The 26,967-nt window shown below is 51.1% G+C and overlaps 1 protein-coding gene across 1 annotated transcript in view; it reads left to right on the top strand.

Annotated features, from left to right (window-relative positions):
* Window positions 1-26,967, top strand: part of si:dkey-246i14.3 (ephrin A4) — a 39,775-nt gene that overhangs the window by 10,551 nt on the left and 2,257 nt on the right. Inside the window, 3 exon segments of the mRNA XM_056286527.1 lie at window positions 16,210-16,445; window positions 16,448-16,507; window positions 18,835-18,903. Of these exon segments, the coding sequence (XP_056142502.1) occupies window positions 16,210-16,445; window positions 16,448-16,507; window positions 18,835-18,903 (365 nt within the window).

Here is a 26,967-nt window from a genome sequence, read left to right as displayed (position 1 = left end):
ATCCAAACTACAACACATATATCCAAACTACAACAACACATATATCCAAACTACAACAACACATATATCCAAACTACAACAACACACATATCCAAACTACAACACATATACCCAAACTACAACAACACATATATCCAAACTACAACAACACATATACCCAAACTCCAACAACACATATATCCAAACTACAACACATATATCCAAACTACAACACATATACCCAAACTACAACAACACATATATCCAAACTACAACACATATATCCAAACTACAACACATATACCCAAACTACAACAACACATATACCCAAACTACAACAACACATATATCCAAACTACAACACGTATATCCAAACTACAACACATATACCCAAACTACAACAACACATATATCCAAACTACAACACATATATCCAAACTACAACAACACATATATCCAAACTACAACACATATATCCAAACTACAACAACACATATATCCAAACGACAACAACACATATATCCAAACTACAACAACACATATATCCAAACGACAACAACACATATATCCAAACTACAACAACACATATATCCAAACTACAACACATATATCCAAACTACAACAACACATATATCCAAACTACAACACATATATCCAAACTACAAGAACACATATATCCAAACTACAAGAACACATATATCCAAACTACAACAACACATATATCCAAACTACAACAACACATATATCCAAACTACAAGAACACATATATCCAAACTACAAGAACACATATATCCAAACTACAACAACACATATATCCAAACTACAACAACACATATACCCAAACTACAAGAACACAAATATCCACACTACAAGAACACATATACCCAAACTACAACAACACATATATCTAAACTACAAGAACACATATATCCAAACTACAACAACACATACGTATACCCAAACTACAACAACACGTATATCCAACATATCCAAAAAAATAAAAATTCCATAGTCCAGGAGAACGAACGCCAGCCAGGATGACTGTCGGAACTGCCGGTCTGCATGGGCTAGCAGTTAGCTTAGCCTGCCCCGCTTCTGCGTCCTATCAGACCGCCCTTGGTGTTTCCTCCTCGGGCGCAGCTCCGGGCATGGCCGTGGTCCCTGGGCCCACAGGATGTAGCAAACCAAGCTCTCCCAGCCAGACACCTTTGACACACCTCCCTGCAATCCACACGACAACACTAAATACACAGTCAATGCTAGGTGAGGCCGCTGCCAGACCACCCTCGGTGTTATCGGAACCGCTGGTCTGCATGGGCTAGCAGTTAGCTTAGCCTGCCCCGCTTCCGCGTCCTGTCAGCCCACCCTCGGTGTTTCCTCTTCGGGCGCAACTCCGGGCAGGGCCAAGTCTCTGGGCCCACTGGACGCAGCAGACCCAGCTGTGCCAGCCATCAAACGAAGACAGAAACTAAGATGTGGACGAAGACACTGCATGGACGGTACTGGGTGAGGCCGCCGCAAACCAAGTAATTTTTTTATTGTGACTGAAACATGTGATGGCCTGGCGGTCTGTGCAGGGTGTCTCCCCGCCTGCCGCCCAATGACCGCTGGGATAGGCTCCAGCATCCCCGCGACCCCGATTGGGATGAGTGGCTTGGATAATGGATGGATGGATGGATGGATCTTCCCACACCGTATTGGGTGAGGCTGCTGCAAACGTGAATTCGCGCCGCCATCTTCCCACACTGGAAGTGGAAATATATGATTAACTCGGTCGTATTTTTCAAAGCGGCGTTAGAATGCGTCACTGAAAATAAAGACCCGAGTCTGAAATGGGGGTTTTATGTCAGACCGGAAAAAAATAAAATTGGGGGGGGCATGACGGTGAATTTGCTTGCATCAGCTTTAGACTGCGGAGTTGGTTCAGAGAGGTATGTTAGACCGGGCGGTTCGGTTTCGGGTCGCTGGCCGTACACTCATTCGCCGCAGCCTTCCCTGTCCTCATGTCCCTCCATCTGTGCTGGTGTGTGAGCGGTGAGGTGCTGTTGCTAAATCCGGGTCTATATATCCAGTCCTGGCCTCAGTGCAGATCAGCCCTGTATTTACGCTGCAGCCCCATTTAGACTGCAGGAGCAGGGAGAGCACTCATTACTCTGAGGTTTGGGGCGACGCTACATGGCGACGCAGGAAGAAGATGGATGGATGGAAGCGTGGAGTGAGGGACGGATGGGCGGGGCATAGGCTTGGCACCGTTCCAAGCAGCCAATTGGTGGTTGTCTTGGCAACGGCACATTTTACCTTATTTGCCCCCTCCTGCACGCCTCTTTGACGAACGTGCGTCTCCCCTCATGCTGACGTGCGTTTTTCCTCGGCTGTGGCACTCACACGCCCCCCCCCCCCCTCATCGCTCTTCTTCTCCTTTTTTTCCTTTTTTTATGGGGAGTTCCTGTGCCTGTATTCGAACCTGCTCCTGCTGCCAGCGCTCTTCTATACCCGCTCCCCCTCTGTGGTTTTACCACCTCCTCAGAACGGAGGTGAGAAAGACAAGAAACACAGTTCCGGGGCCGCTGTGCTGGGGAGCGGTGCCGGGGCAAATGTTTCCCGAGTGCAGTTTCGGGTCAAACGGGGGGAAAAAAAGAAAGAAAGTCCAACCCACTCCTAACAAACAGAGCAGCCCGGTTCAAGACGGGGTTGGCTGGTGTCCGTCTCTGGCGTGGTCAGTAATTTCATATCTCCCGGTCGTTCCAGCGGAGAGCTTATTTTGAAAGCAGACGAGACCACACACGGCGGGCTCGGACTGTGTAGGACGGAGCGCCACCACAGAGGGGTAATGACGGCTCATACAGCGCGCAACCCTGGTTCTGATGTTCTGGTCTCCATAGTGACGGGTTCTGCGGGCCTGAATGGGAGAAAATCTCTCCAGCTCCCAAGGGTCATAGTCGGACCGCATCCTGTTGCTGCTGCCATCACAGAATAGAAGCACGTACACACACACACACACACACACACACACAGTAAGACCAAGGCCATAACAGGCGGAAAATGGGGTCTTTTATGTCTTTACCTGAGGTTTGGAATTTTTAGTTCCTGAAGTAGCAGATGTGTGTGTGTTTGTGTGTGTGTTTGTGTGTGTCTGCATGTGAATTGCAAGGGGCATGTGTGTATACGAGGCAGCCTGCTGATCCACACATTCTGAATGTGAAGCGGAGTGGTCAGAGAGGCCCCCGTGCCTTCTGGTCATTTAATGGAGCCCTCGGGGGGAGAGCGGTGCAACCAATCGCTTCATCTACACCGTTACACACTACGCACATACACACATACACACGAGTACACACATACAATCACCGCCACACTCACAAATATTCATGCATTGAATTCTTATCATTGCATGAGGATTCTCTGAGCTCGATCGTGTGTGTGTGTGTGTGCGTGCGCATGTGTGTGTGTAGTTGGGCCAATGCATGTGTGTGTGTGTGTGGTTGGGCCAGTGCATGTGTGTGTACAGTTGTCCATGCATTCATGGTCATCACAACGTTCAGCGTGAGGAGAAGGAAAACTAAAAAGAGGACGTTCACAAAGAATGTGAGCAGCTGAAAAGTTGCAGGAAAAAGGAGGCGAGGAGTCTGGCGTTGAGGAGAGAGGTCACACACACACACACACACACACACACTCACTTCCTGCTAACCTTGAGGAGGAGCACACGGCGGCACAGCAAACAGGAAAAAGGAAGATAAGAGCAACAGCTCGTTCCTCCTCCGAGTCGCTCTCTCGGCATCGGGCGGACGGCGGTCGCTGGCCGTGGTGTAAGGACACAGGAAATCTTCAGAGACTATGGAGGGGGGAAGCTTAGAGGGTCCTGGCGGGTGGGGGGTGGGAGTGGGGGTTCAGCCAGCTGGGCAGGCAGGGTGTCGGGCGGGGCAGATGGTCAAAAGTGGGGGGTAAAGTCCTTGTTTGTGCACACGGAGGGCAGTAAGCGCCAGGTTAGACACAACATGGCCGTCTGGGCCCGGGGCACGGCGTGGGCTTGTTTGGGTGTGGAGGGGGATTTTCTTCCTCTACGCTTCGATGTTGTCGTACTGCTGCCGCGCCAGAGGGCAAAAAGCTGAAAAGGCAGTTCATGAGGAAGAAGAGGAAGAAGAAGAAGAAGAAGAGGGTTTAAGCTGTGGAAAGCCGCTACGGCAGATTGTTTAAAGCGTCAGTCTTCCTCCTTCGAGTGCGACAGCACGCTTGTGCGCTTCTTTCTCCTCCGTCTCTGATGATGGGGTAGCCTGTGGAGCAGGAGGTCACTGAAGTGATGGAGACCTTCGGGGAGGAATGTTCTCCTCTTTTGTTCCCCCCCCCATCCCTCATGGCCCTGTCTTGTTAACTTATCTCCCCATCCTCCGTTTGCCCCCCCCATGCCCCCCCTCTCATCCCTCGTGGCCCTCTCTCTCTCTCTCTCTCTCTCTCTCTCATCCCTTGTGGCCCTCTCTCTCTCTCTCTCGGCCCTCTCTCTCTCTCTCTCTCTCATCCCTCATGGCCCTCTCTCTCTCTCATCCCTCATGGCCCTCTCTCTCTCTCATCCCTTGTGGCCCTCTCTCTCGCTCTCTCTCTCTCTCTCTCATCCCTTGTGGCCTCTCTCTCTCTCTCTCTCTCTCTCTCTCTCTCTCTCTCTCTCTCTCTCTCTCTCTCTCTCATCCCTCATGGCCCTCTCTCTCTCATCCCTTGTGGCCCTCTCTCTCTCTCTCTCTTCTCTCTCTCATCCCTCATGGCCCTCTCTCTCTCTCTCATCCCTCGTGGCCCTCTCTCTCTCTCTCTCTCTCTCTCTCATCCCTCGTGGCCCTCTCTCTCTCTCTCTCTCTCTCTCTCTCTCTCTCTCTCTCATCCCTCATGGCCCTCTCTCTCTCTCATCCCTCGTGGCCCTCTCTCTCTCTCTCTCATCCCTCGTGGCCCTCTCTCTCTCATCCCTCATGGCCCTCTCTCTCTCTCATCCCTTGTGGCCCTCTCTCTCTCTCATCCCTCGTGGCCCTCTCTCTCTCTCTCATCCCTTGTGGCCCTCTCTCTCGGTCTCTCTCATCCCTCGTGGCCCTCTCTCTCTCTCTCTCTCTCTCTCTCTCTCTCTCTCTCTCATCCCTTGTGGCCCTCTCTCTCTCTCTCCCTCTCTCTCATCCCTTGTGGCCCTCTCTCTCTCTCTCCCTCTCTCTCATCCCTTGTGGCCCTCTCTCTCTCTCTCTCTCATCCCTCGTGGCCCTCTCTCTCTCTCTCTCTCTCTCATCCCTCATGGCCCTCTCTCTCTCTCATCCCTCATGGCCCTCTCTCTCTCTCATCCCTCGTGGCCCTCTCTCTCTCTCTCTCTCTCTCTCTCTCTCTCTCTCTCTCTCTCTCTCTCTCTCTCTCTCATCCCTTGTGCCCCTCTCTCTCTCTCTCTCTCTCTCTCTCTCTCTCTCTCTCTCTCTCTCTCTCTCTCTCTCTCATCCCTTGTGGCCCTCTCTCTCTCTCTCTCCCTCTCTCTCATCCCTCGTGGCCCTCTCTCTCTCTCTCTCATCCCTCATGGCCCTCTCTCTCTCTCATCCCTCGTGGCCCTCTCTCTCTCTCTCTCTCATCCCTTGTGGCCCTCTCTCTCTCTCATCCCTCGTGGCCCTCTCTCTCTCTCTCTCTCATCCCTCGTGGCCCTCTCTCTCTCTCTCTCTCTCTCATCCCTCATGGCCTCTCTCTCGCTCATCCCTCATGGCCCTCTCTCTCTCTCATCCCTCGTGGCCCTCTCTCTCTCTCATCCCTTGTGGCCCTCTCTCTCTCTCATCCCTCATGGCCCTCTCTCTCTCTCATCCCTCATGGCCCTCTCTCTCTATGTTAACTTATATCCCCATCCTCCGTTTGTTCCTCCGCTCTTCTAATTTTCGGTCTCTTCTGGAAAGTACTGGAGTGTGTTTGTGCGTTCACCGCCTCAACGTCTTACTAAACGTTGTTGAAATTGTTTTGCGGATGAAAAGCTATCTCTGACAGATGGAGCGGGGGGCTTGGGGGTGGGGGTGTGTGTGTCGGATGCACTCCCCAAAACCTTCTTTTAAACCGTTCTCCTCCCTCTTGTTTTCCTCGTGTCGAGGCCGGTGACTCGAAGCAACGCTCGAGTCGATGTTTTCTAAATGGCTTCTTGACGCGTCTCCACGGCTCTGGTACGGTGGATGTTTAGACGACCAGGAAGTGAGTGGGTTTATTATACCGAAGTGTGATTCATCACTCGCCTGCTCTTTATACTGAAGTGCTTCAGTGAAACGAATTCCACCCATCTGACCATACAAGGAAACAAACGGGATATCGTGTGACGCAGTTTTGTCCTCGTCGGCCCTGAGCGCCATCGGTGTCACTGCACCGCCAGTCAAAACTCCACAGAGGCCAGGCGTCCGGGTGGCGTGGCGGTCTGTTGCGTTGCCTACCAACACGAGGATCACCGGTTCGAATCCCCGTGCTACCTCCGGCTTGGTCGGGCGTTCCTAGAGACGCAATTGGCCGTGTCTGCAGGTGGGAAGTCGGATGTGGGTGTGTGTCCTGGTCACTGCACAAGTGCCTCCTCTGGTCGGTTGGGGCGCCTGTTCGGGGGGGAGGGGGAACTGGGGGGAAATGGCGTGATCCTCCCACGTGCTGCTCCTCACGGTCAGGTGAAAAGAAGCGGCTGGTGACTCCACATGTATTGGAGGAGGCATGTGGTAGTCTGCAGCCCTCCCCGGATCGGCAGAGGGGGTGGAGCAGCGACCGGGACGGCTCGGAAGAGTGGGGTAATTGGCTGGATGCAATTGGGGGGGGGGGGCAACAAAAAAAACTGCATAGAGGCTGTGGTGTGTTATACTCAGCCAAGAAGGTGACCAGAGTTTATTGTTGGCCTCCACCCAGTCCCCCCCCCCTTTTTTTTCTCCCAATTGTACTTGGCCAATTACCCCACTCTTCCGAGCCATCCCGGTCACTACTCCACCCCCTCTGCCGATCTGGGGAGGGCTGCAGACTACCACATGCCTCCTCCCATACATGTGGAGTCACCAGCCGCTTCTTTTCACCGGACAGTGAGGAGTTTCACCAGGGGGACGTAGCATGTGGGAGGATCATGCTATTCCCCTCAGTCCCCCCCCCCCCGAGCAGGCACCCCGACCGACCAGAGGAGGCGCTAGTGCAGCGACCAGGACGGATACCCACATCCGGCTTCCCACCCGCAGACACGGCCAATTGTGTCTGTAGGGACGCCCGACCAAGCCGGAGGTCAAGTCAATTTTATTTGTATATTACAACATGGCATCCTGTCCTCAGACCCTCGCATCGGATATGGAACAGCTCCCTTAAGTACAGTTCTGCGCTTTCCCGGTCTACCGACCACTCAAAACACTTGACATGTTTGCCTCAATACACTGACGGCAGAGCCTGCCACTGCAAGGTGCCAAGTTGCTCATCAGGAGCAGTTGGGGGGGGGGGGGGGTTCGGTGTCTTGCTCAAGGACACTTCGACATGCCCTCTGGAGGAGCCGGGGATTTAACCAGGAACCTTCCGGAATGCTGGACGACCCACTGCACCTCCTGAGCCATGCCGCCCCACCCCGTAACATTCAAAATGATGCCCGGCAGTGTTTCAGTCATGTCTGGCATCAACACGAGGTAACCTGCGTAGAAGTGATTCACAGGAGGCAACGCGGGGACTCAAACCGGCGATCCCCGTTTGGCAGGCAACGAAATAGACCGCCATGCCACCTGGACGCCCCTCCACCCAGTCTTTAAAGCCTCCTACCATCAATATTAACCCCATTTCCATCAACGTGGAGCTGGTGCCAGTTTTATCGAATTTTCCGACTCCCCTGCAAAGTCCGACTCTCCTTGGGAAGCCAGATTCTGGAATTTCCGGAAGAGTCGCTGAGCCGAGGATCCGGTGAATTTTTTTGCGTACCGTCCCGTGTTTCCGTCTGTGTGAGAATCGAACAATCGCGTTACCAAGCAGCAGTGTTAACGGGATATTTTTTTTGCACAGTACCGTTGCAATTATCTAACCGTGGATCCGCTCACAATGGAAGATCATACTTTTGTTCAAAATTTAATAACCACATTTTGGCGACGGGTTCTGTTATCCCTCATGTGTTTCTGCTTTTGATTTGTGGCACCGTCCAAAATCCAACTGAGGCGGTGATGGGACGTTGGTGACATGTTGTGGCGACACTGGTTGGGCGGTTTATCAATCCCAGACCTACAAACTGGTCTGAAGACGCCTCCCTGCCTTTTTTCTTTTTTTGTGGTTTAAACGCTTTGAACGATTTGAGATTAGTTTCAGGGGCTCGTACCCGCCACCCGCCCCATGTCGTTTGAAAAGGAGGACTGTACTGTAAGAAAGCAACACTGACTGTGTATAGGCTGACTCATTACCTCATGTTCCCTCTTCCCTGCAGCCCAGTATGGCTGAGGAATATCAGCAGGGGTTTGCTGAATGAGACCCGATCAGGAAAAAGTAAAGGACTCACACCAACCAGATTCCCCGGATTTCTGCCTTCAAAAACACAGGAGCCGGGGCGTCTGGGTAGCGTAGTGGTCTATTCTGTCTTTTAGGGTGGTGCAGTGGTTAGTGCTGTCGCCTCACAGCAAGAAGGTCCTGGGTTCGAACCCCGGGGTTGTCTAATCTTGAGGCGGGTGGGGTCATCCCAGGTCCTTTCTGTGTGGAGTTTGCATGTTCTCCCAGGTCCTTTCTGTGTGGAGTTTGCATGTTCTCTCCGTGTCTTGCGGTGGGATTTCTCCGGGTGCTCCGGTTTCCCCCACCATAAAAAAAACACATGCATGTTAGGGTCAGTACTCCTGTCTGTGCCCCTGACCGAGGCATGGCAAGACCAACTGGAGTTGGTCCCGGGGCGCTGCACGGCGGCGGCCCACTGCTCGTAGCTCCACAGCTAGGATGGGTTAAATGTAGAGGAAGAATTTCCCCTTGGGGCTCAGTAAAGTAGTAAAATAAAAGATAATCTACCAACACAGGGATCGCCAGTTCGAATCCCCGTGTTACCTCCGGCTTGGTCGGGCGTCCCTACAGACACAATTGGCCGTGTCTGCGGGTGGGAAGCCGGACGTGGGTATGTGACCTGGTTGCTGCACCTGCGCCTCCTCTGGTCGGCTGGAGCGCCTGTTCACGGGGGAGGGGGAACTGGGGGGAATAGCGTGATCCTCCCACGTGCTACGTCCCCCTGCCGCAACTCCTCACTGTCAGGTGAAAAGAAGCGGCTGGCGACTCCACATGTATCGGAGGAGGCGTGTGGTAGTCTGCAGCCCTCCCCATCGGCAGAGGGGGTGAAGCAGTGACCGGGACGGCTTGGAAGAGTGGGGTAATTGGCCGGATATAATTGGGGAGAAAAAGGGAGAAAAAATCCAACAAAAAAAAAAAAAAACCCTACACAGGAGCCGGGTCATCTGGGACGTTTTTGATGTCCGATCCCTCCAAAAAAATGCAGCTTGCCCCTACAGTCCTCAGCAAACTGCAGTGATGGCGTCACGCGATATCTGTTGAGGACGTTTGTTTGTCTTCCTTGATTTGATTTTGCTCTGTGACAAGAGTTCGGGGGTCAAGTATAGGTACACATATATAACTGTTCAATAGAGCCACACTGACGGTCTCAGATTTTATCTGGCGGTTTGTAGAAGATAGTAAACGCATGATTAGCTGAGTAGCAGAATACTTCTACCGCCACCTTGTTGATATTCCTGCTCGTAGTGGAAGCTGCCGCTGCATTAGGTATGCGGCGTGTGTAGCTGCTTTGTGTGGTGGGGCATCTACTCTGTATTCCTGATGCCGTGTTGGGGGATTGTTGCCCTTTAATTATTCTCTCATATTAAAGGATCAAAGGTCCCCGCTCCAGTCAGCCCCCTCTGCATGTTATCATAACCACACACACACACACACACACACACACTATAGATCGTGTCCATGTGAGTGCACGTTAACATGGACACCCACACATGTTGCAGAGAAATCAATTATGTTTAATTCTGAATTCCAATCTGATTTTCCATAATTAGAAAAATGATACAGTTTGGCCCAGTTAGGTGTTGGATGGAGGTGTTGTGTGGAGGTGTTGTGTGGAGGTGTCCTCCGGGTGCTCCGGTTTCCCTCCCGCCGACCAGACATGTAGGTCAGGTGAATCGGCCGTACTAAATTGTCCCTAGGTGCGAATGTGTGTGTGTCGGCCCTGTGATGGCCTGGCGGCCTGTCCAGGGTGTCTCCCCACCTGCCGCCCAATGGCTGCTGGGATAGGCTCCAGCATCCCCGCGACCCTGAGAGCAGGATAAGCGGTTCGGATAATGGATGGATGGAGGCGTTTGTCATATTAGCTCACTGAGCTTTCCCGTCGTCAGCGCAGTGCTCTCACCAGGCCTCAGGAGGACGTCTCCTATGAGCTCCTCGAATCAGGGGACGGATCATGTCCAGTTCTCCCAAACCAGTTTCAAGGTTTGGCCTCTTATGTGTGCGTCACCGTGTGTTCGGCGCGTGGTTTTGCGTGTGCGTGCACATACGTAGCATGTTCGCATGCGGGTGTGGACTCGAGGACGTTGAGGACTCGAGGACATGCGCTTGTGCGTGTTTTTAACACACCTACGGTAGAGTTGCGTGAGGTTGCCTATAGTTCTTGCCTATCATCTACAATTGCTCTACCCTTGGACCAAACTACCCCCCCCCCCCGACTCCAGATAGGTTTCTTCCAGGGATCGGCTGTTCCACCGTTATGTTCTCTCGACACCCACTGCTCCGCAATGCACCCCATGATGCCCTGGGCTGTCACTGCTGTGCTTCTCGGTGGCTGACAGGAAGGGGGCGGGGGGGCGGGGGGGATCAGCAGTGAACTCCTCCTGCGTAATTGCCGGCATGCTCATGGTGCCGAGGGGTGTAGGTGGCGGGGTTGGGGGGGGGAGTGCCAATGTAGGATAGAGTGAAGTAACACACATGCAAAAAAAAAAGGGAAAAAAAATAGGGGAGAAGATATGTAGCGGGCCTCCGAAGCGATGGATGGGGGTTGAGAGTGTGTCGGGGGAGGAAGAGGAGGGAGGGTTGAGGGGCGGGAGGAGAAAAAGGTGTGGGGTGTTTGACGGGACCCGAGTGGCTGGAGTAAGACAGGAGGTTGTGATGACTGACACGTGCTGCTGGGGGTGCACCCAATTGACACAGCAGACATCTAATACTACACACACACACACACACACACACACACACACACACACACACACTACTACAGTTGCACCTAGGTAAATATTTCTGTCAAAGCTTCAGAAAAGTAAGCAGGCTGCTATCCGTGTGTGTGTGTGTGTGTGTGTGTGTGTGTGTGTGTGTGTGTGTGTATGTGCACTGGAGGAGCTTGTGTTTTTACCCAAGTTCCTGCAGGTGCATGAGGATGGAAGCATGCATCGCCTTGACATTCCCGTTTATTAATGACAACCAACTGCATAATTTGCCATCCAGTCATTATCGCACACAGATAATGAAGCTATTGGATGTGATGCACACAGACACACAACCTCCTAAGGAATACTGATGCAGTGGAGTGTGATTTTGCATATGTGTGTGTGTGTGTGTGTGTGTATGCATGTATGTGACTGGGTGTATGGTTGTCTCCAGTGTCAGTGTGCCTGATCAATAGTGTCCTGTCTGTCCTGGTGATGGATCTGCAGTCCTGGGTGGCAGCTATTGACCAGACAGGAGCTTCAGCGAAGGCACGCACAACATCCCTGTTTACATGCACAATATTTCATATTCCAAATACACTGATTCTGATTGGCTACTGCAGAGAACCGTTTACACTGAATAAGGTCGTCCGATTAAGGTGTGGGGTTTTTTTTTTCATGCACAGAAATCCATTCATTATCCGAACTGCTTATCCTGCTCTCAGGGTCGCGGGGATGCTGGAGCCTATCCCAGCAGCCATTGGGCGGCAGGCGGGGAAACACCCTGGACAGGCTGCCAGACCATCACACAGGGCCCCCACACACACACACACACATACACAAACACACACTCGCACCTAGGGACAGTTTAGTATGGCCAAGTCACCTGACCTACAATGTCTTTGGACTGTGGGAGGAAACCGGAGCACCCGGAGGAAACCCACGCAGACACGGGGAGAACATGCAAACGCTACACAGAGGACAACCCAGGACGACCCCCAAGGTTGGACTACCCCGGGGCTCGAACCCAGAACCTTCTTGCTGTGAGGCGACCGCGCTAACCACTGGGCCACCGTGCCGCAGTGGTTGGCGCATTTCTTGGCACAAAAATCCCACTTTTGGCAAATGGCATGTGCACAATTATCGGACAATGCACGCTAATTCTCATTTCTGGTAGGCGTATCTTCAAAGTTGCGCCGTGTCCTCTGCACCGCATTTGTGTTTCTGCAGTTCTGAGGTGTCACGCCAGTAGATTTAAGAACTTAGTTCTCCTGCAGTCACTAAAACAAGAGACGCCAGGAGCAGCTTAACGACAACGGCAAATCATGGCAGCACGGTGGCCCAGTGGTTAGCGCTGTTGCCTCACAGCAAGAAGGTCCTGGGTTCGAACCCCGGGGTTGTCCAACCTTGGGGAGGGGGTCATCCTAGGTCGTCCTCTGTGTGGAGTTTGCATGTTCTCCCCGTGTCTGCGGTGGGTTTTCTTCAGGTGCTCCGGTTTCCCCCACCATCAAAAAGACATGCGTGTTAGGGTCAGTACTCCTGTCTGCCCCTGACCGAGGCGTGGCAAGATGAACTGGAGTTGGTCCCCGGGTGCTGCACGGCGGCTGCCCACTGCTCCTAGCTCCACAGCTAGGATGGGTTAAATGCAGAGAGAGAATTTCCCCACGGGGCTCAATAAAGTATGTCAAAATCAAATCAGCAAGGTAGTCTTAAGTGTTTCGTGTACATTGGGGCGGCCGGGTGGCATGGCGGTCTATTCTGTTGCATACCAACACGGGGATCGCCGGAATCCCCGCCGGAATCCCCGCCGGAATCCCCGCCGGAATCCCCGCCGGAATCCCGTGTTGTCTCCGTGTTGGTCGGGCATCCCTACAAACACAACTGGCCGTGTCTGTGGGTATGTGTCCTGGTCGCTGCACTAGCGCCTCCTCTGGTCGGTCAGGGGGAACAGCATGATCCTCCCATGCGCTACGTCCCCCTGGTGAAACTCCTCACTGTCAGGGGAAAAGAAGCGGCTGGCGACTCCACATGTATCGGAGGAGGCATGTGGTAGTCTGCAGCCCTCCCCGGATCAGCAGAGGGGGTGGAACAGTGACCGGAATGGCTCGGAAGAGTGGGGTAATTGGCCAAGTACAACTGGGGAGAAAAGGGGGGAAACCCCCTACCCCCCCCCCAAAAAAACAAGTGTTTGGTGTACGTTGCTAATTGTCTCGTATTGAACTGATTATCAGAAAGTTTACGCCACTCCTTTCAAACCAACCTACATTTCCACCAGATGGGGGGGCTGTTCTGATGGAGTTGCCAACACGGTGGGGCATTTTTATGATCGACTTTAACGCAGCGGATGCCTTTGCATCATATTCACCAAAAGACGCACAACTGTTGCGACCGTGTAAATCCATTCGGGCGATGTCGACCACAGATTTCTGCGGTTTGGAGTTGAACAGAAAATGTTCGCTCATTTTTTTCTCTCCTCTTGTTTGACGTTTTCTTTCTTTTTATCCTCCCTCTCCCCCCTTTGTCATATGTTCCTCCTCGGCTGATGTGGGCTGTTGTCATTTCTGCCTTTATTGCTCGATCCATCTTTGGTCCCCTCTTGCAAGATGTTGGACCGACTTAGTCTCCCACTTCCTGCCACATCTTTCTGTTTCATATCACTTCCATCCAGCACCCATTTTATCTCCCTCCTCCTCCTCCTCCTCCTCCCATGGCCCTGTCATGCTTCCTTTCAATTATTCTTTTTCCTTCTTTCGATCTTGTCAGCCTTCTTAACCAACGACCAGTCTGTCCATGTCCATGCCCCCCTCCCCACCACACTGTTTCCCCCTCACTTTTTCCCCTTCGCTGACTCCCAGCACTCCACTCCTCTCCTCTCCCTCGCTCTGTTGCCCCTTCATAAAGACTCCCACTGATGGACCTGAACTTACTGCCCAAACCTCACATCCTGCCCCCCAACACACACCACCACCACCATCACCCTGCCATCCTTCTTTCTGCCCTCCATGTGGAGGGGAGACCAATTAAAGGCCGTCTTCTCTCCTCCTCCACTCCCCGGCTCTCCTCTTCCACTCCCTGGCTCTCCTCTTTCTGTGTCTGCAGCCAGACTCTCTGGGGTCACTAATTAAAACACTTTCTACTTACTTTCTCTTTTCGCTTTCTTTTCCATTTTTTTATGCACACCTCTTCATCTTGCACTCTGCAATTCTGTCTTTGCTGATACTTTCTTTGTTCATCTCTCTTGTCCCTGGATATCTCAGCCAGCGCCTCTTCATCAGTCTCCCTCGGTCCTTTTCTGGGTCTTACCTCGTGTCACTCCATCACTCTCTCACTCTCTCTATTTGTCAAACGCTTCTCCCCTCATTTGGAGTTGCCTTCTTTATTTGCCGGACTTTCTGTGGCGGCATGGCTCAGGAGGTAGAGCGGGCCGTCTAGTAATTGGAGGGTCGCTGGTTTGATCCTTGGCTCCTGCGGAGAGCATGTCGAAGTGTCCATGAGCAAGACTCTAAACCCTTAACTGCTCCTGATGAGCAGGTTGGCGCCTTGCCTGGCAGCCTCCTCCATCAGTGTATGAAGGTGTGTGTGAATGGGTATTTAAGTGGCCGGTAGACTAGAAAAGTGCTCTAAAGATGCAGTCCATTTATCCATCCGTCCATTATCTGAACCACTTATCCTGCTCTCAGGGTCACAGGGATGCTGGAACCTATCCCAGCAGTCACTGGGTGGCAGGCAGGGAGACACCCTGGACAGGCTGCCAGGCCATCACAGGGCAGTCCATTTACCCCCCCCCTTTTCCTCCCCAATTGCACTTGGCCAGTTACCCCACTCTTCCGAGCCATCCCGGTCGCTGCTCCACCCGCTCGGCTGAGCCAGGGAGGGCTGCAGACTACCACATGCCTCCTCCGATACATGTGGAGTCGCCAGCCACTTCTTTTCACCAGTTCCACCAGGGGGACGTAGCGCGTGGGAGGATCACGCTATTCCCCCCCCCCCAGTTCCCCCTCCCCCCAAACAGACACCCCAACCGACCAGAGGAGGCGCTAGTGCAGCGACCAGGACACATACCCGCATCCGGCCTCCCACCTGAAGACACGGCCAATTGAGTCTGTAGAGACGCCCAACCAAGCCGGAGGCAATACGGGGATTCGACCCGGCGATCCCCGCGTTGGTTGGCAACGGAATAGATCGCCACGCTACCCGGACGCCCCCCCATTTACCATTTTACCATTATGAATGTCACACAAGTCTTGCTGTTTCTTCCTCCCAAGTTTTCCCTTCTCGTCGCTCTACAGCATGTCTGCCTTTCTCGGCGCCTTCACTCAGTCCCCCCCCCCCCCCCGTCTCCATCTCTCTATCTGGGCTAGTTCGTACAAGGGTAACTATCTGCACTGTAGATGACAGGAAGCCGACTCAGAATATCCACCCCAAAGGAACGTGTATTATGCAGCTCTGCTGTTCTACTCTAATGCTGCTGTGTCGTCCACAGCGGTTATTATGCCTAAAACCAGTCAGCCTTGACTTGAGGTGTGCGTGTGTGTGTGTGTGTGTGTGTGTGTGTGTGTGTGTGTGTGTGGGTGTGTGTGTGCATGGAAGCACTTGAACACACTTGTGTACATGCCTTCCGTGTGTGTGTGTGTGTGTTGTGTGGTGGAAGACGGGAAGCGAGTGAGTGAGACTTGTTTAATGCTGTAAACCTCCACTTTGAATGCCCATAATTAGCATATGAAGAATTGTTTTTCTCTCCCCTCCATTTCTCTGCTTCTCAACCCACCCCCCACCCCCACCCCCATCTTCCTTTCTTGCTCTGCTGCTTTTCCTGGCAATAAAACCAAATTGTTTCATTACGATGTATCAGCTGCCAAAACAAACTGGAGAAATAAGCAGAATAATTTTGCTTTATCGCTGTGTGTAATCGTTATGTGTAATATTGATGAAGTATCCATCTGCTGAATCCATCTATACTCCTCCAGGCACAAAGGAATTATGGAATACCTGTCATACCGCTCTCCCTCTCTTTTCCACTTTCCCTGACGCATTGCTTAATCACAGCCGGACGTGAAATATTAATTCTCATCCCCCTCCTCCGTCACAGGTTAACCGGGGGTGATTTGTCCATCCAGGTGAACCTCAACGACTACCTGGACATCCTCTGCCCCCACTACCCTGACAACGGACCCCCCGGCCCCGGGCAGCCAGAGACGCTGGCTCTCTACCTGGTGGGGGAGACAGCCTTTCGGGGCTGTTTGGAGACCAAGGGGGCCATAAAGAGATGGGAGTGCAACGACCCTCACACGCCGTTCGGACCCGTACGCTTCTCCGAGAAGATCCAGCGTTCACACCCTTCTCCCTGGGATTCGAGTTCATTCCGGGGCACCACTACTACTACAGCTGTAAGTATGGGCCTTGTTTGTGTGTGTGTGTGTGTGTGCGTGTGCGTGCATGTGCACGCCCAGGGCATTTACCTATTTACCTCTGCAGCTCCCACTTGGGTTCCGAGAGCCCCAAGGAGTTTTCGATAATGGGAAGCAGATGCATAATTCTACTTGCTAAATACATGATCACATTTGGAGATTTTGTGATAATGCCTTTTCTTGCAGAGTAATGAATTTCTTCTGCCTCCAGGCTCTCCACATTAAGTGAAATAGCTGAAACCAAAAAGATTTGGGGGGGGGGGGGGGGGGGTTGAATAATCTGATGTTATAGCTTGCTGCTCTGGGGTGAAGATCAGCCCCAATCTGGTAGCTGCCAGTCCAAAAGGTTGAGCACTCGGGCCAATCTGATTTTCATGAGGCTTTGAACGCCAGCAACCTGCAGCTTTTACGTTCTCCCATAAATACACGCTGAATTATATAAACCCAGTAAACACTGGATTTCAAATCTGCGAGCGCCTGTTTTCTCCTCTTGCCATCGCATCCTCCTGTGTTCCCTCCCAGTTGTTTCAAACCACTGGATGGTGGAAGAGAGGAGACGGCTTAGTGGCTGTAAAAACGGATGACAGGTTTTTGTTGCTCTTGTTCGGTTTTTGTTTTGTTTTTTTGTACTTCTGGCGGTGGTCCATGCGAGAGGCAGCAACGGGGGGGGCACATAAAACAACACGGACCAAATAAAAGAATCAAGCAAAATGCACAGAAGGGAAGAGTGACGACAAAGAAGCTGGGGGGGGGGGGGGACAGCCAAGTGTAGGAAGAAGAAAAATGGAGATCAATACAGAACTACAGAGAGAGGGAGAGGAAAAGGCAGACAGAAAAGCAAATGGAGGTAGAGAAGCGTGGAGGAGTGACAGAGCGGGAGAAAGAGCAAAGATGGACACAGTCTGACAGTAGAGGGAGGGGGTGCGGGCGAGCGAAAGGGGATGAGAAAGGCCGGATGAGTGGAATCCACACAGGAGAAAGAGGAATGAGATGGGGGGGGCGGGCGGGGGGGGGGGGGCAAAAGCGACAGAGTGAAGGGATGGATGAGATGAAGGGAAAGAAAGAATCTTTACATAAATTACTGTTGCGGCCTGCAGGACAATGGAGCGTTGTCAGGGCATGAGAACAGCGTCACACACACACACACACACACACACACACTGGGCTATTGTGGTTGTGCAGGGCTGTTCAGGGAAAAACAACAATGGTACCCCTCCAGCCCCCCCTCTATTTATGCCATACTGGGCTCTGAGCAATTGTGTGTTTTGTCAACATTACAGATAAGGCATAAAGTTGGTCCAAATGTCTGGCTCTGGGGCCTCGTGCTGAATGGGCCCCGAGCGCTGGAGACAGTATAATGGCATTAGCCCGGGAGGACGGTACAATAGTATTAGAAACACTAATGGTATTAGTTGGCTCAGTCTGAGCGGGGCTCAGCTCCTCTCTCCGGCTCCCACAGACTACAAACCCCACCGTCTGTGGCTCGCCGGGTCTCTGTCCCGCCAACACACATTGTAAGTATGCCGACGCCCAGTTTTTTTTTTTTTCCACATGTAGCTAGGAGGCCCATAGTCCGGACAGCAGCCACCAAACAGGAAACACCTTGAGACCTCAGATGGTCCGTGGCAGCGGCTCGCGGTTATGAGACCGTCTCAGAGGACGTGGCCTGACGATGTTATTCCATGTTATTCCGTGTTATTCCGTGTCATTCCGTGGATGTTGCGGATGCAGAGTGAGGGGCGCTGGGCAACATTCGCTCCCGCTTGTGTGACGGATCCTCTCCCGAGTTGGCAGTGGTTTGTGAATTGCCGAAGTATAGCCTTTATAGCCGCAAACTGCAACCGCCAAACAGCTTCGTGTTATGAAACTTAACGCTCCGCAGGCGGCGCCGGTGAAGTAACGGTGCTTTTGCAGCCCGGCCGTGATTGGTATTGATATCGGAGCGGTCGGGCTCTTTACGTACGCTCTGTGGTGTTTGCACTTTGGATATTGTGCGGTTTGTATTTGTTTAGGGTGTTGCGATGTAGGACTCTGCAGTTAGCACCGGTATTGGTACAAAAACTGCCTCGCCTCCTGCGTGCCGCCAGAGTGCTCCGAGTAGTCGGCGTTGCATCTGCCATGCCTTTAAATCTGGCTTTGATGGAGGGATTTCCTTCAATTTCGGCGCGTCGTTTTCCCCTTTTCATGACGTGTGCATTGGGGGGGGGGGGGTGCACTTCACCGTCTATTGTGGTTAATATGTAAAAGCCACACATTTAAAGCCGTCTCTCATCTCTCTCTCCATCTCCCTCTCTCTCTCTCTCCAGCGCTGCCTGCAGATGAGGGCCCTCCTCTGCCCTGCATGAAGCTGCGTGTCACCGTGTGCTGCGAGCCCAGTGAGTACGCTCCTCTCCTCACCCCGTCCTCTTTCATCCCTCTCGTCTACACGATCGATCCGGCCGCTCCTCCTCTCACCGCTCCTCTGTGCGGCGCGGCGCTGGTGTTAAAACAACCAATGGCCCGCCTGTCCCCCACCAACCGCCGACTTCTTTTGTCTGCCTTGTTATTTCTTTATCTCTATTAGTCGTAACTCTGTTGTGCTGCCTCCGTGTGTTCTCTTTATCTCATTAATTCACATCCGAAAGACTCGGCACCGCTCACAAGGAAATTCGTGTCTTTTCCCCCCCCGGTAAACTACGTGGACGCAGAACATGGATTAGACAGGCTCTTTCTCCTAAATCCCACTAGCTAAATGAAACTCACTCTGTCGGCTTCTTTTTAACTAATTGGATTCCGGATCTGTTAAGCAGTAGCCTTCGAACCACACCATTACCCTCATTCGCTTCCTTTTTTTTTTTTAATTTTTTTGTACGTCCCCCTCTCCCTCTGTCTTTCTCTATCTTCCTCTCCCGGTGTGAAATTCCCAGAGTTGATCTAACCCAGAGCCCGCCTGAAGTAATGTTAGTCTTCCAGTTCAACGAGCTGCCCATTCCGGTTGGGAATGCTGCCCAGTCACTGTGGGAATCCCTGTACAGTTGCGTGTGTGTGTGTGTCTGCCTGCCTCTGCATGTTAGAGCCTTTCACTGTGTGCGTGACCGCCATTATGTGCTTCTGCGCCTCTGTCTGGGTCTGTGTGTGTGTGTGTGCGTGCGCGCGCGTGTGTGCTCATGCATGCGTAGACATAGATTTGCGTGTGTTCTTTTGTGGTGTATGTGTGGCCTCATATGTGTGTCTGAGACGTCTGTCCCAGTTCCCATCCCAGTGCTGTCTGCAGGGGGCTATCGAGCTGTTAGCCCTACACTCTCTATCCGGGGACGAGTGGTAGCAAAGGGTTTTCCGCACGAACCAGATAGTGTGTGTGTGTGTGTGTGTGTTTTTGTGTGTGTGTATGTGTGCATGAGGCATTCACAAAACTCCGTCATGTCCGTTGATGAATATTTCTTGCATCTGAATCGCATAGCCTTTATAAAAATGTGTGTGACTGGTTGTTGTTGTTTTGTTTTTTTGTTGTTGTTTTGTTTTTTGGAAATAAAAAACAGTCTGGAATGAAGCTTTAAATGCCACCGCTGCTCTGCTGAGACGGGAACTGATTTGCCGCGTTACGACTCGAGAGAAGGCTGATGAATTTTTTTATCGCACTAATTATCCTGTAGTCGTTAATTAGAAATTCTGTGGATAGTTATTCACTGGGAAGAAGCTAATGTAGGTTTGACCTTCCGAGGAAAGCATTCCCTGCTGTTATTTACTCATGGAAATATGCAAAGTATCGAACACACACACGCACACACACAGCGCTGTCGAACACACATACTTGTGCAGTTTCTATCAAAGCACGTAACAAATTGGTAAGAAAGTTGACTCGTTTCTTCGACTCGCTTCCCGTCCTGTCCACTCCTTCCTGATCTGCAACGCACTTTTACCCCCCTCCAGTGTTTCTTTTTCTATCCGTTTCTCCTCTCTCTCTGTCTCTCTCTCTGTCTCTCGCTCTGTCTGTCTGTCTGTCTGTCTGTCTGTCTGTCTGTCTGTCTGTCTGTCTGTCTGTCTGTCTGTCTGTCTCATATAGCCCGTTCTTCACCAAAACTAATCCTGACTAAATTCCAGGATCTCTCCTCTCCTTGTCTTTTGCCACCACACACACACGTGGACACCCCCCCCCTCCTTTTCTTCCTACTCTTCTGTTATTCCTGAAGTGGCACTAATCCTCCCCTTCTCTCTGTCTCCTCAGCTTTCTCCTCCTATCCTCATTTTTTTATGATCTTTCGCTACTGGAGCAAAACTAATCTAGGTACCATCCACAGCAGCAGTCTCTTAGGCTTCCTCCTTCTCCACCTTCACTCCCCCTCTCCTCTGTCTTCTGTCTCGTATCGCCAGGGCCATCAGGGCCTTCTCTGCTGGCCCTGTCCAAATCCTGATTTTTGCTTTTCGTAGTTAAATTGAATTGTCTCTGAAACGTGTCTGAATTCAATTACTTGTTTTCTTGTGGGCCCGAGTGGGGATTTCCTGTGTAGGAATGTTACCTAAACACATCACAGCTCCTTGGACCAGCACTAGTCGTCTTGCTAGCCTTTCCTTGAAGCCTGAAGCCGCAAACTGATTATGACTCATCAGCCAATCACATTTTGACGTGTGGTGACGGAGTGTCCCAGAGGCCCTGCGACGTATCGGTGGCAGCCCCCGGTGTCGTCATCACCTTGGAGCTCGAGTCTTCGGCGGGTTGTGAGCGAACTAAGCTACATGCTGATGGAAAACGCAATGGCCGCGGCGTTCGCAGCTGCTGACGATCTTGTTGCTGGTCTACCTCGTGTGCCTTTTTCAAGGCGAGCGTTTGGAGACGAGAAGGAAATGATTACTAGAAGAAGACCCACACCTAAGCTGGAAGGTAGACTCACGTGTCAGCCTCTAAACGCTTTGCTCGACTAGAGACTGAGGACAATCTCCCAGCTTTCGTTGTTAGAACTGGGTGGAGAGAATATGAGTTTTAAAAAAAAAACTGCGTTGCAGAACCAATCCCAAGTCTTTAGGGCGGCTCGTCATACCGGGGCGGTGACATGCAGAAGTTGTGCGCTTTTAAACACTGTCGTACCAGCAACAACTGCATTACAGGATGGCTTAGCCGCAGTCACTGAAGAAAACGAAAAACCTGCGTCTCCATTATCGACAGCGAAGGGAATATGACCAGCACCATACATCCCTATCCCTGTGCTGACAACAAGTCGCACACAGTCGGCCAGGCTTGACAGACCCAACTTTTCCCATAACCAGTTGGTAAACAAGCCAACACATCTCTTGTCCGTGGTTAAAAGTCGCTGGAAAGCCGTAATTGCAGCAATCTTGTGGACCGAGCACACACTCGATACCACGGAGTCAAAAGATCCAACGCTGCTCAGGACATCCACTTTCAGTGTTTTAAAAAGATCTCCCCGTGTTAGGGTGATTCGCTCTATCTCCAGTTTGTTTCACTACTGAGGAGGATGGGGGGGGGGGGGCATCATTTCCGGTTAGGTGTGTCTTGATTTCCAAAGCAGTAGGCGTAGGTTTGTTGGCAAGTGTTCTCAACGCTGTTGTAGCAACGATCTTGCATTTAGACGTCCCAGACATGTGGAGATCTCCGACTGTCTGGTATCGTGAGACTCCAGCAAAGGTAACGTACGGGTTTCGTTTTTCTTATTAAACTGAAGGCGGTGCACTGATAATATTGTGGTTATCCATCCATCCATTATCCAAACGCTTATCCTGCTCTCAGGGTCGCGGGGATGCTGGAGCCTATCCCAGCAGTCATTGGGCGGCAGGCGGGGAGACACCCTCGACAGGCCGCCGGGCCATCACAGGGCCTATATTGTGGCTATACTTTATAGAATCTGCTGAAGTTGTGCGAGTGAGTGGTGAACACTGTTACATCAACTGTGGAAACCTGTTTGTTGTCTTTGTGCCATGTGGTGTGCAATCTGGTTGCTGAGTGACATCAAGGAAGATGTGATGGTGATGCTGCAATAGCTGCTGTAGTGCACAGGGGTGTGCGTTGTGGTTGTTGAAGATCAGCTGTCTTGTTGGTCTCGATCCAGTGGTGCATATAGTGTGTGATAGCGTATTTTGTTATGTGGCTGTCGGCACCCATATGAGAAATGTATGTGTGGGGCGGGGGCTGCAGTTAAGTTACTGAAGGCTCTGACTGAAACTCCACGCTATGCTACTGCATATCTACAATACAGTTACTTATTCACAGACCACCAAACACCCCCCCCCACACACATACAGCACTCCCCCCGAATTATGCTCCGTCTCTGGTGTGTGTGCTATTCGGCAAGTGCATTGGGATGAGAGGACGTGAGGCCAGAGGAGAGAGAAGGGAATAGGATGGATGGGAGGAGAGATGGAAGAGGTAGCGTTCCCCCACTCTCTCTCTCTCTCTCTCTGACCATTAGTGATGATTTACCACAGCTGTTGTTGTGTTGCTCCCCGTGGTAATGCTCCACACACTATCCAGTTCTCTTCCTGTTCAGGTTCCCTTTCATCTGACAGGTAGCATGGCGCTGAGGTGTGCTTTGTCTTCATACACTGTGTGTGTTAAGTGTATAGTGTGTGTGTGTGTGGGGTAGGCCTCAATAGTGATGGCAGCTTATGTCCTTCAAGCTACAGCCTGTCTCTCCTGTTCAGCATGCTTTATTTAAACCTAAATATGTGCATCTCCCCCCTCCTCCTCCTCCCCTTCCCCTTCCCAAAATGCACTTCCCAAGAACTGACGGTGTAATTAAAAGGTAGTTCCAGGTGTAAATGCCCTGTTGTGGGTGTGAGTCAGTCAGATATATGCACACACACACCGCTCTCGTATGGTTCTGAAGGGCGGTTAGGTGACGGAGCGAGAGCGAGCGAGGCCCCGTCAGGTACGCTGTCATTGCGTCAAGGTCACCTCCCGCCCACCCGTCCCCCGGTCCTCTCTGCTCTGTGTGACTCTGTGTGTGTGTTTACCTCTTTAAATTAAGCCAAAGCGGGCGGGTTGCAGAGCGGTGTGACGCCAAGAGCCCCTAATGAAGCCCTGCGAGTGTTTCTCTCTAATGTCTCCACCTCGCCCGTCCCCTCCTGTAAGGTTGTCCTGCTTTTGTTTTTGTTTTTGTCCAATGCCGTCCACCGGAGTGGAACCAACTGGGCGACATTATTTTGAAAGGCATTTTGGATTTGTTTGTTTTTTTTCTCTCGTGGTTTTGGCAGTGATGTCGGTCCGCTCCGGTATGGCGCTGGCACGAGCCGGTGCAGAAGAGGAGCTTGGCTGACGAGCGCTCGAGCCCCCGTTGCATCAGAAATGAGCCTCCGAATCGGTGCCGGCGTGGCGGTGTTAAATCCACCGCACCCCGCAGACCCTCCGCTTTTTTTCTTTTTTTTATTCGGTCTTTCCGCCCGCTCTCCTTCTTCGCCGCTACAACTCCTCCAAACACTCCTCCTGTTGTTTCCATCTCCCATATTCTCTGTCATCCTCTCCCTCGTTCTCCTTTCTTTTTTTTTTGCTCCTGTCGTTTTTCCCGTCGCCCTACTGCGAGAAGCCATTACAGGCCCACTGCTCCCTCTCTAATTGATTCCCTTTCTCTCTCCTCCGTCCCTCTTTTCTCCCTCTCTCTCTCTCCACCCCCTCCCCCTGCTGTGAGCAGTCCATTGCAGTCATTTCAGGTTGCAGAGCCGTACTGTTGCCCCAACTTCTTTCATTCTCTTCTTTTTTTTTAAATAGAATTTACCCCTATGGCTGCCCTCCCTCCTCCTCCTCCTCCTCCTCCTCCTCCTGTCTCCCAAATACCTTTGTACCCTCTGAACCCGGTACACTCGTGTGCAAACTTGAACACACACACACGCGCGCTTGGACATGCACGCACGCACACACTCGCCACCTCACCGCCCGTCCAGCCGACCGCCCCCCCCCCGTCCCGAGAGCGGCGATACAGAAATCTGACTTTCGCCGCTTTCCTCCTCATTTGTGTTTCATTTGTGTTTTCGCTCTTTTCGAACATTTTTTTTCCCTGTTCTTGTGGACCGCTAATTTGGTCGGTTAGCCTTAGCTTGTCGTGTGTGTGTGTGTGTAAAATGGCGGCACGGGGAAGAGAGGTGGGGTGGTGGAGCGGTGTCTGTCTGCAGTGGGGAGTTCTGCCGACTGGAAACACACACACACACACGCGCGCGTGCACACTAACACACACACACACACACGGTTGTACACACACACAGTCGCACATTCTGTGTGTTCCTGACTGCAGTGCAGAGACGGCGCTGTTCTTAGACACACACCACCACCACCACCACCACAGGCGCCATTTTGTGGCAACGCTCGCCATGACCAAAAATACAGCGCGGAAAGAAACGAGCACGGAGTGAAAAACATGTCCGGTAAAAACACACATGTACTTAAATCCCCTTTAGACGCACACGGCAAACACAACACGGTACCCACGCGACACGGTACCAGCACAGCGCGGTACCAGCACGCCGTTTGGACTTCGTCCCATGTGAGCCGAGGACCGCGGTAAAGGGCCGCGAAAATACCGCGCCGAAAACGTCACAACGGCGTTATTTTGAAAACTGTTCTGACAAGACGGCAAATTGGGCCGCGTGCCCGCCGCGGTTTCCTGCATGCAGCCGGCGTAAACGTTCTGTAAACGTGCTGACCCTCCTTGACCCTTCTCCACCTCCTCCTCCTCCTCCACCCTCTCGAAGAGTTGAACCGGTCGATGTGGACAGTTTGTTTGTTTTGTTAATTGATTCTGGAAACGGAGAGAAACGGTAGTCAGACTCCACCCTTATTTCTCTCTTTTTTCTGTGTGATCCATTTATTTAAGAAGGGCTGAGTTAATACCTACACCCGACTCATGAGTTAATACCTACACCCGGCTCATCACTATTATAACGTTTATTTATGAAGGGCTGAGTTAATAACTACACCCGAATCATGAGTTAATAATTACACCTGGCTCATCACTATTATGACATTTATTTAAGAAGGGCTGAGTTCATACCTACACCCGACTCATGAGCTAATACCTACACCCCGCTCATCACTATTATGACATTTATTTAAGAAAGGCTGAGTTCATACCTACACCCGACTCATGAGTTAATACCTACACCCGACTCACGAGTTAATACCTACACCCAGCTCATCACTATTATGACATTTATTTATGAAGGGCTGAGTTAATACCTACACCCGACTCACGAGTTAATACCTACACCCAGCTCATCACTATTATGGCATTTATCTAAGAAGGGCTGAGTTCATACCTACACCCGACTCATGAGTTAATACCTACACCCGACTCACGAGTTAATACCTACACCCAGCTCATCACTATTATGACATTTATTTATGAAGGGCTGAGTTAATACCTACACCCGACTCACGAGTTAATACCTACACCCAGCTCATCACTATTATGACATTTATTTATGAAGGGCTGAGTTAATAACTACACCCGAATCATGAGTTAATAACTACACCTGGCTCATCACTATTATGGCATTTATTTATGAAGGGCTGAGTTAATAACTACACCCGGCTCATCACTATTATGGCATTTATTTATGAAGGGCTGAGTTAATAACTACACCCGAATCATGAGTTAATAATTACACCTGGCTCATCACTATTATGGCATTTATTTAAGAAGGGCTGAGTTCATACCTACACCCGACTCACGAGTTAATACCTACACCCAGCTCATCACTATTATGACATTTATTTATGAAGGGCTGAGTTAATACCTACACCCGACTCACGAGTTAATACCTACACCCAGCTCATCACTATTATGACATTTATTTATGAAGGGCTGAGTTAATAACTACACCCGAATCATGAGTTAATAACTACACCTGGCTCATCACTATTATGGCATTTATTTATGAAGGGCTGAGTTAATAACTACACCCGGCTCATCACTATTATGGCATTTATTTATGAAGGGCTGAGTTAATAACTACACCCGAATCATGAGTTAATAACTACACCTGGCTCATCACTATTATGGCATTTATTTATGAAGGGCTGAGTTAATAACTACACCCGGCTCATCACTGTTATGGCATTTATTTATGAAGGGCTGAGTTAATAACTACACCTGTCTCATCACGATTATGACATTTATTTATGTAGGGCTGAGTTAATAACTACACCTGGCTCATCACTATTATGGCATTTATTTATGAAGGGCTGAGTTAATAACTACACCCGAATCATGAGTTAATAACTACAACTGTCTCATCACAATTATGACATTTATTTATGTAGGGCTGAGTTAATAACTACACCTGGCTCATCACTATTATGGCATTTATTTATGAAGGGCTGAGTTAATAACTACACCCGGCTCATCACTGTTATGGCATTTATTTATGAAGGGCTGAGTTAATAACTACACCTGTCTCATCACGATTATGACATTTATTTATGAAGGGCTGAGTTAATAACTACACCCGTATCATGA

The sequence above is a fragment of the Lampris incognitus genome, chromosome 9 (genome assembly GCF_029633865.1).
Source record: "Lampris incognitus isolate fLamInc1 chromosome 9, fLamInc1.hap2, whole genome shotgun sequence".
Classification (NCBI taxonomy): domain Eukaryota; kingdom Metazoa; phylum Chordata; class Actinopteri; order Lampriformes; family Lampridae; genus Lampris; species Lampris incognitus.
Note: the sequence above shows the minus strand (reverse complement) of the source record. Positions and strands in the feature narration are given on the sequence as shown.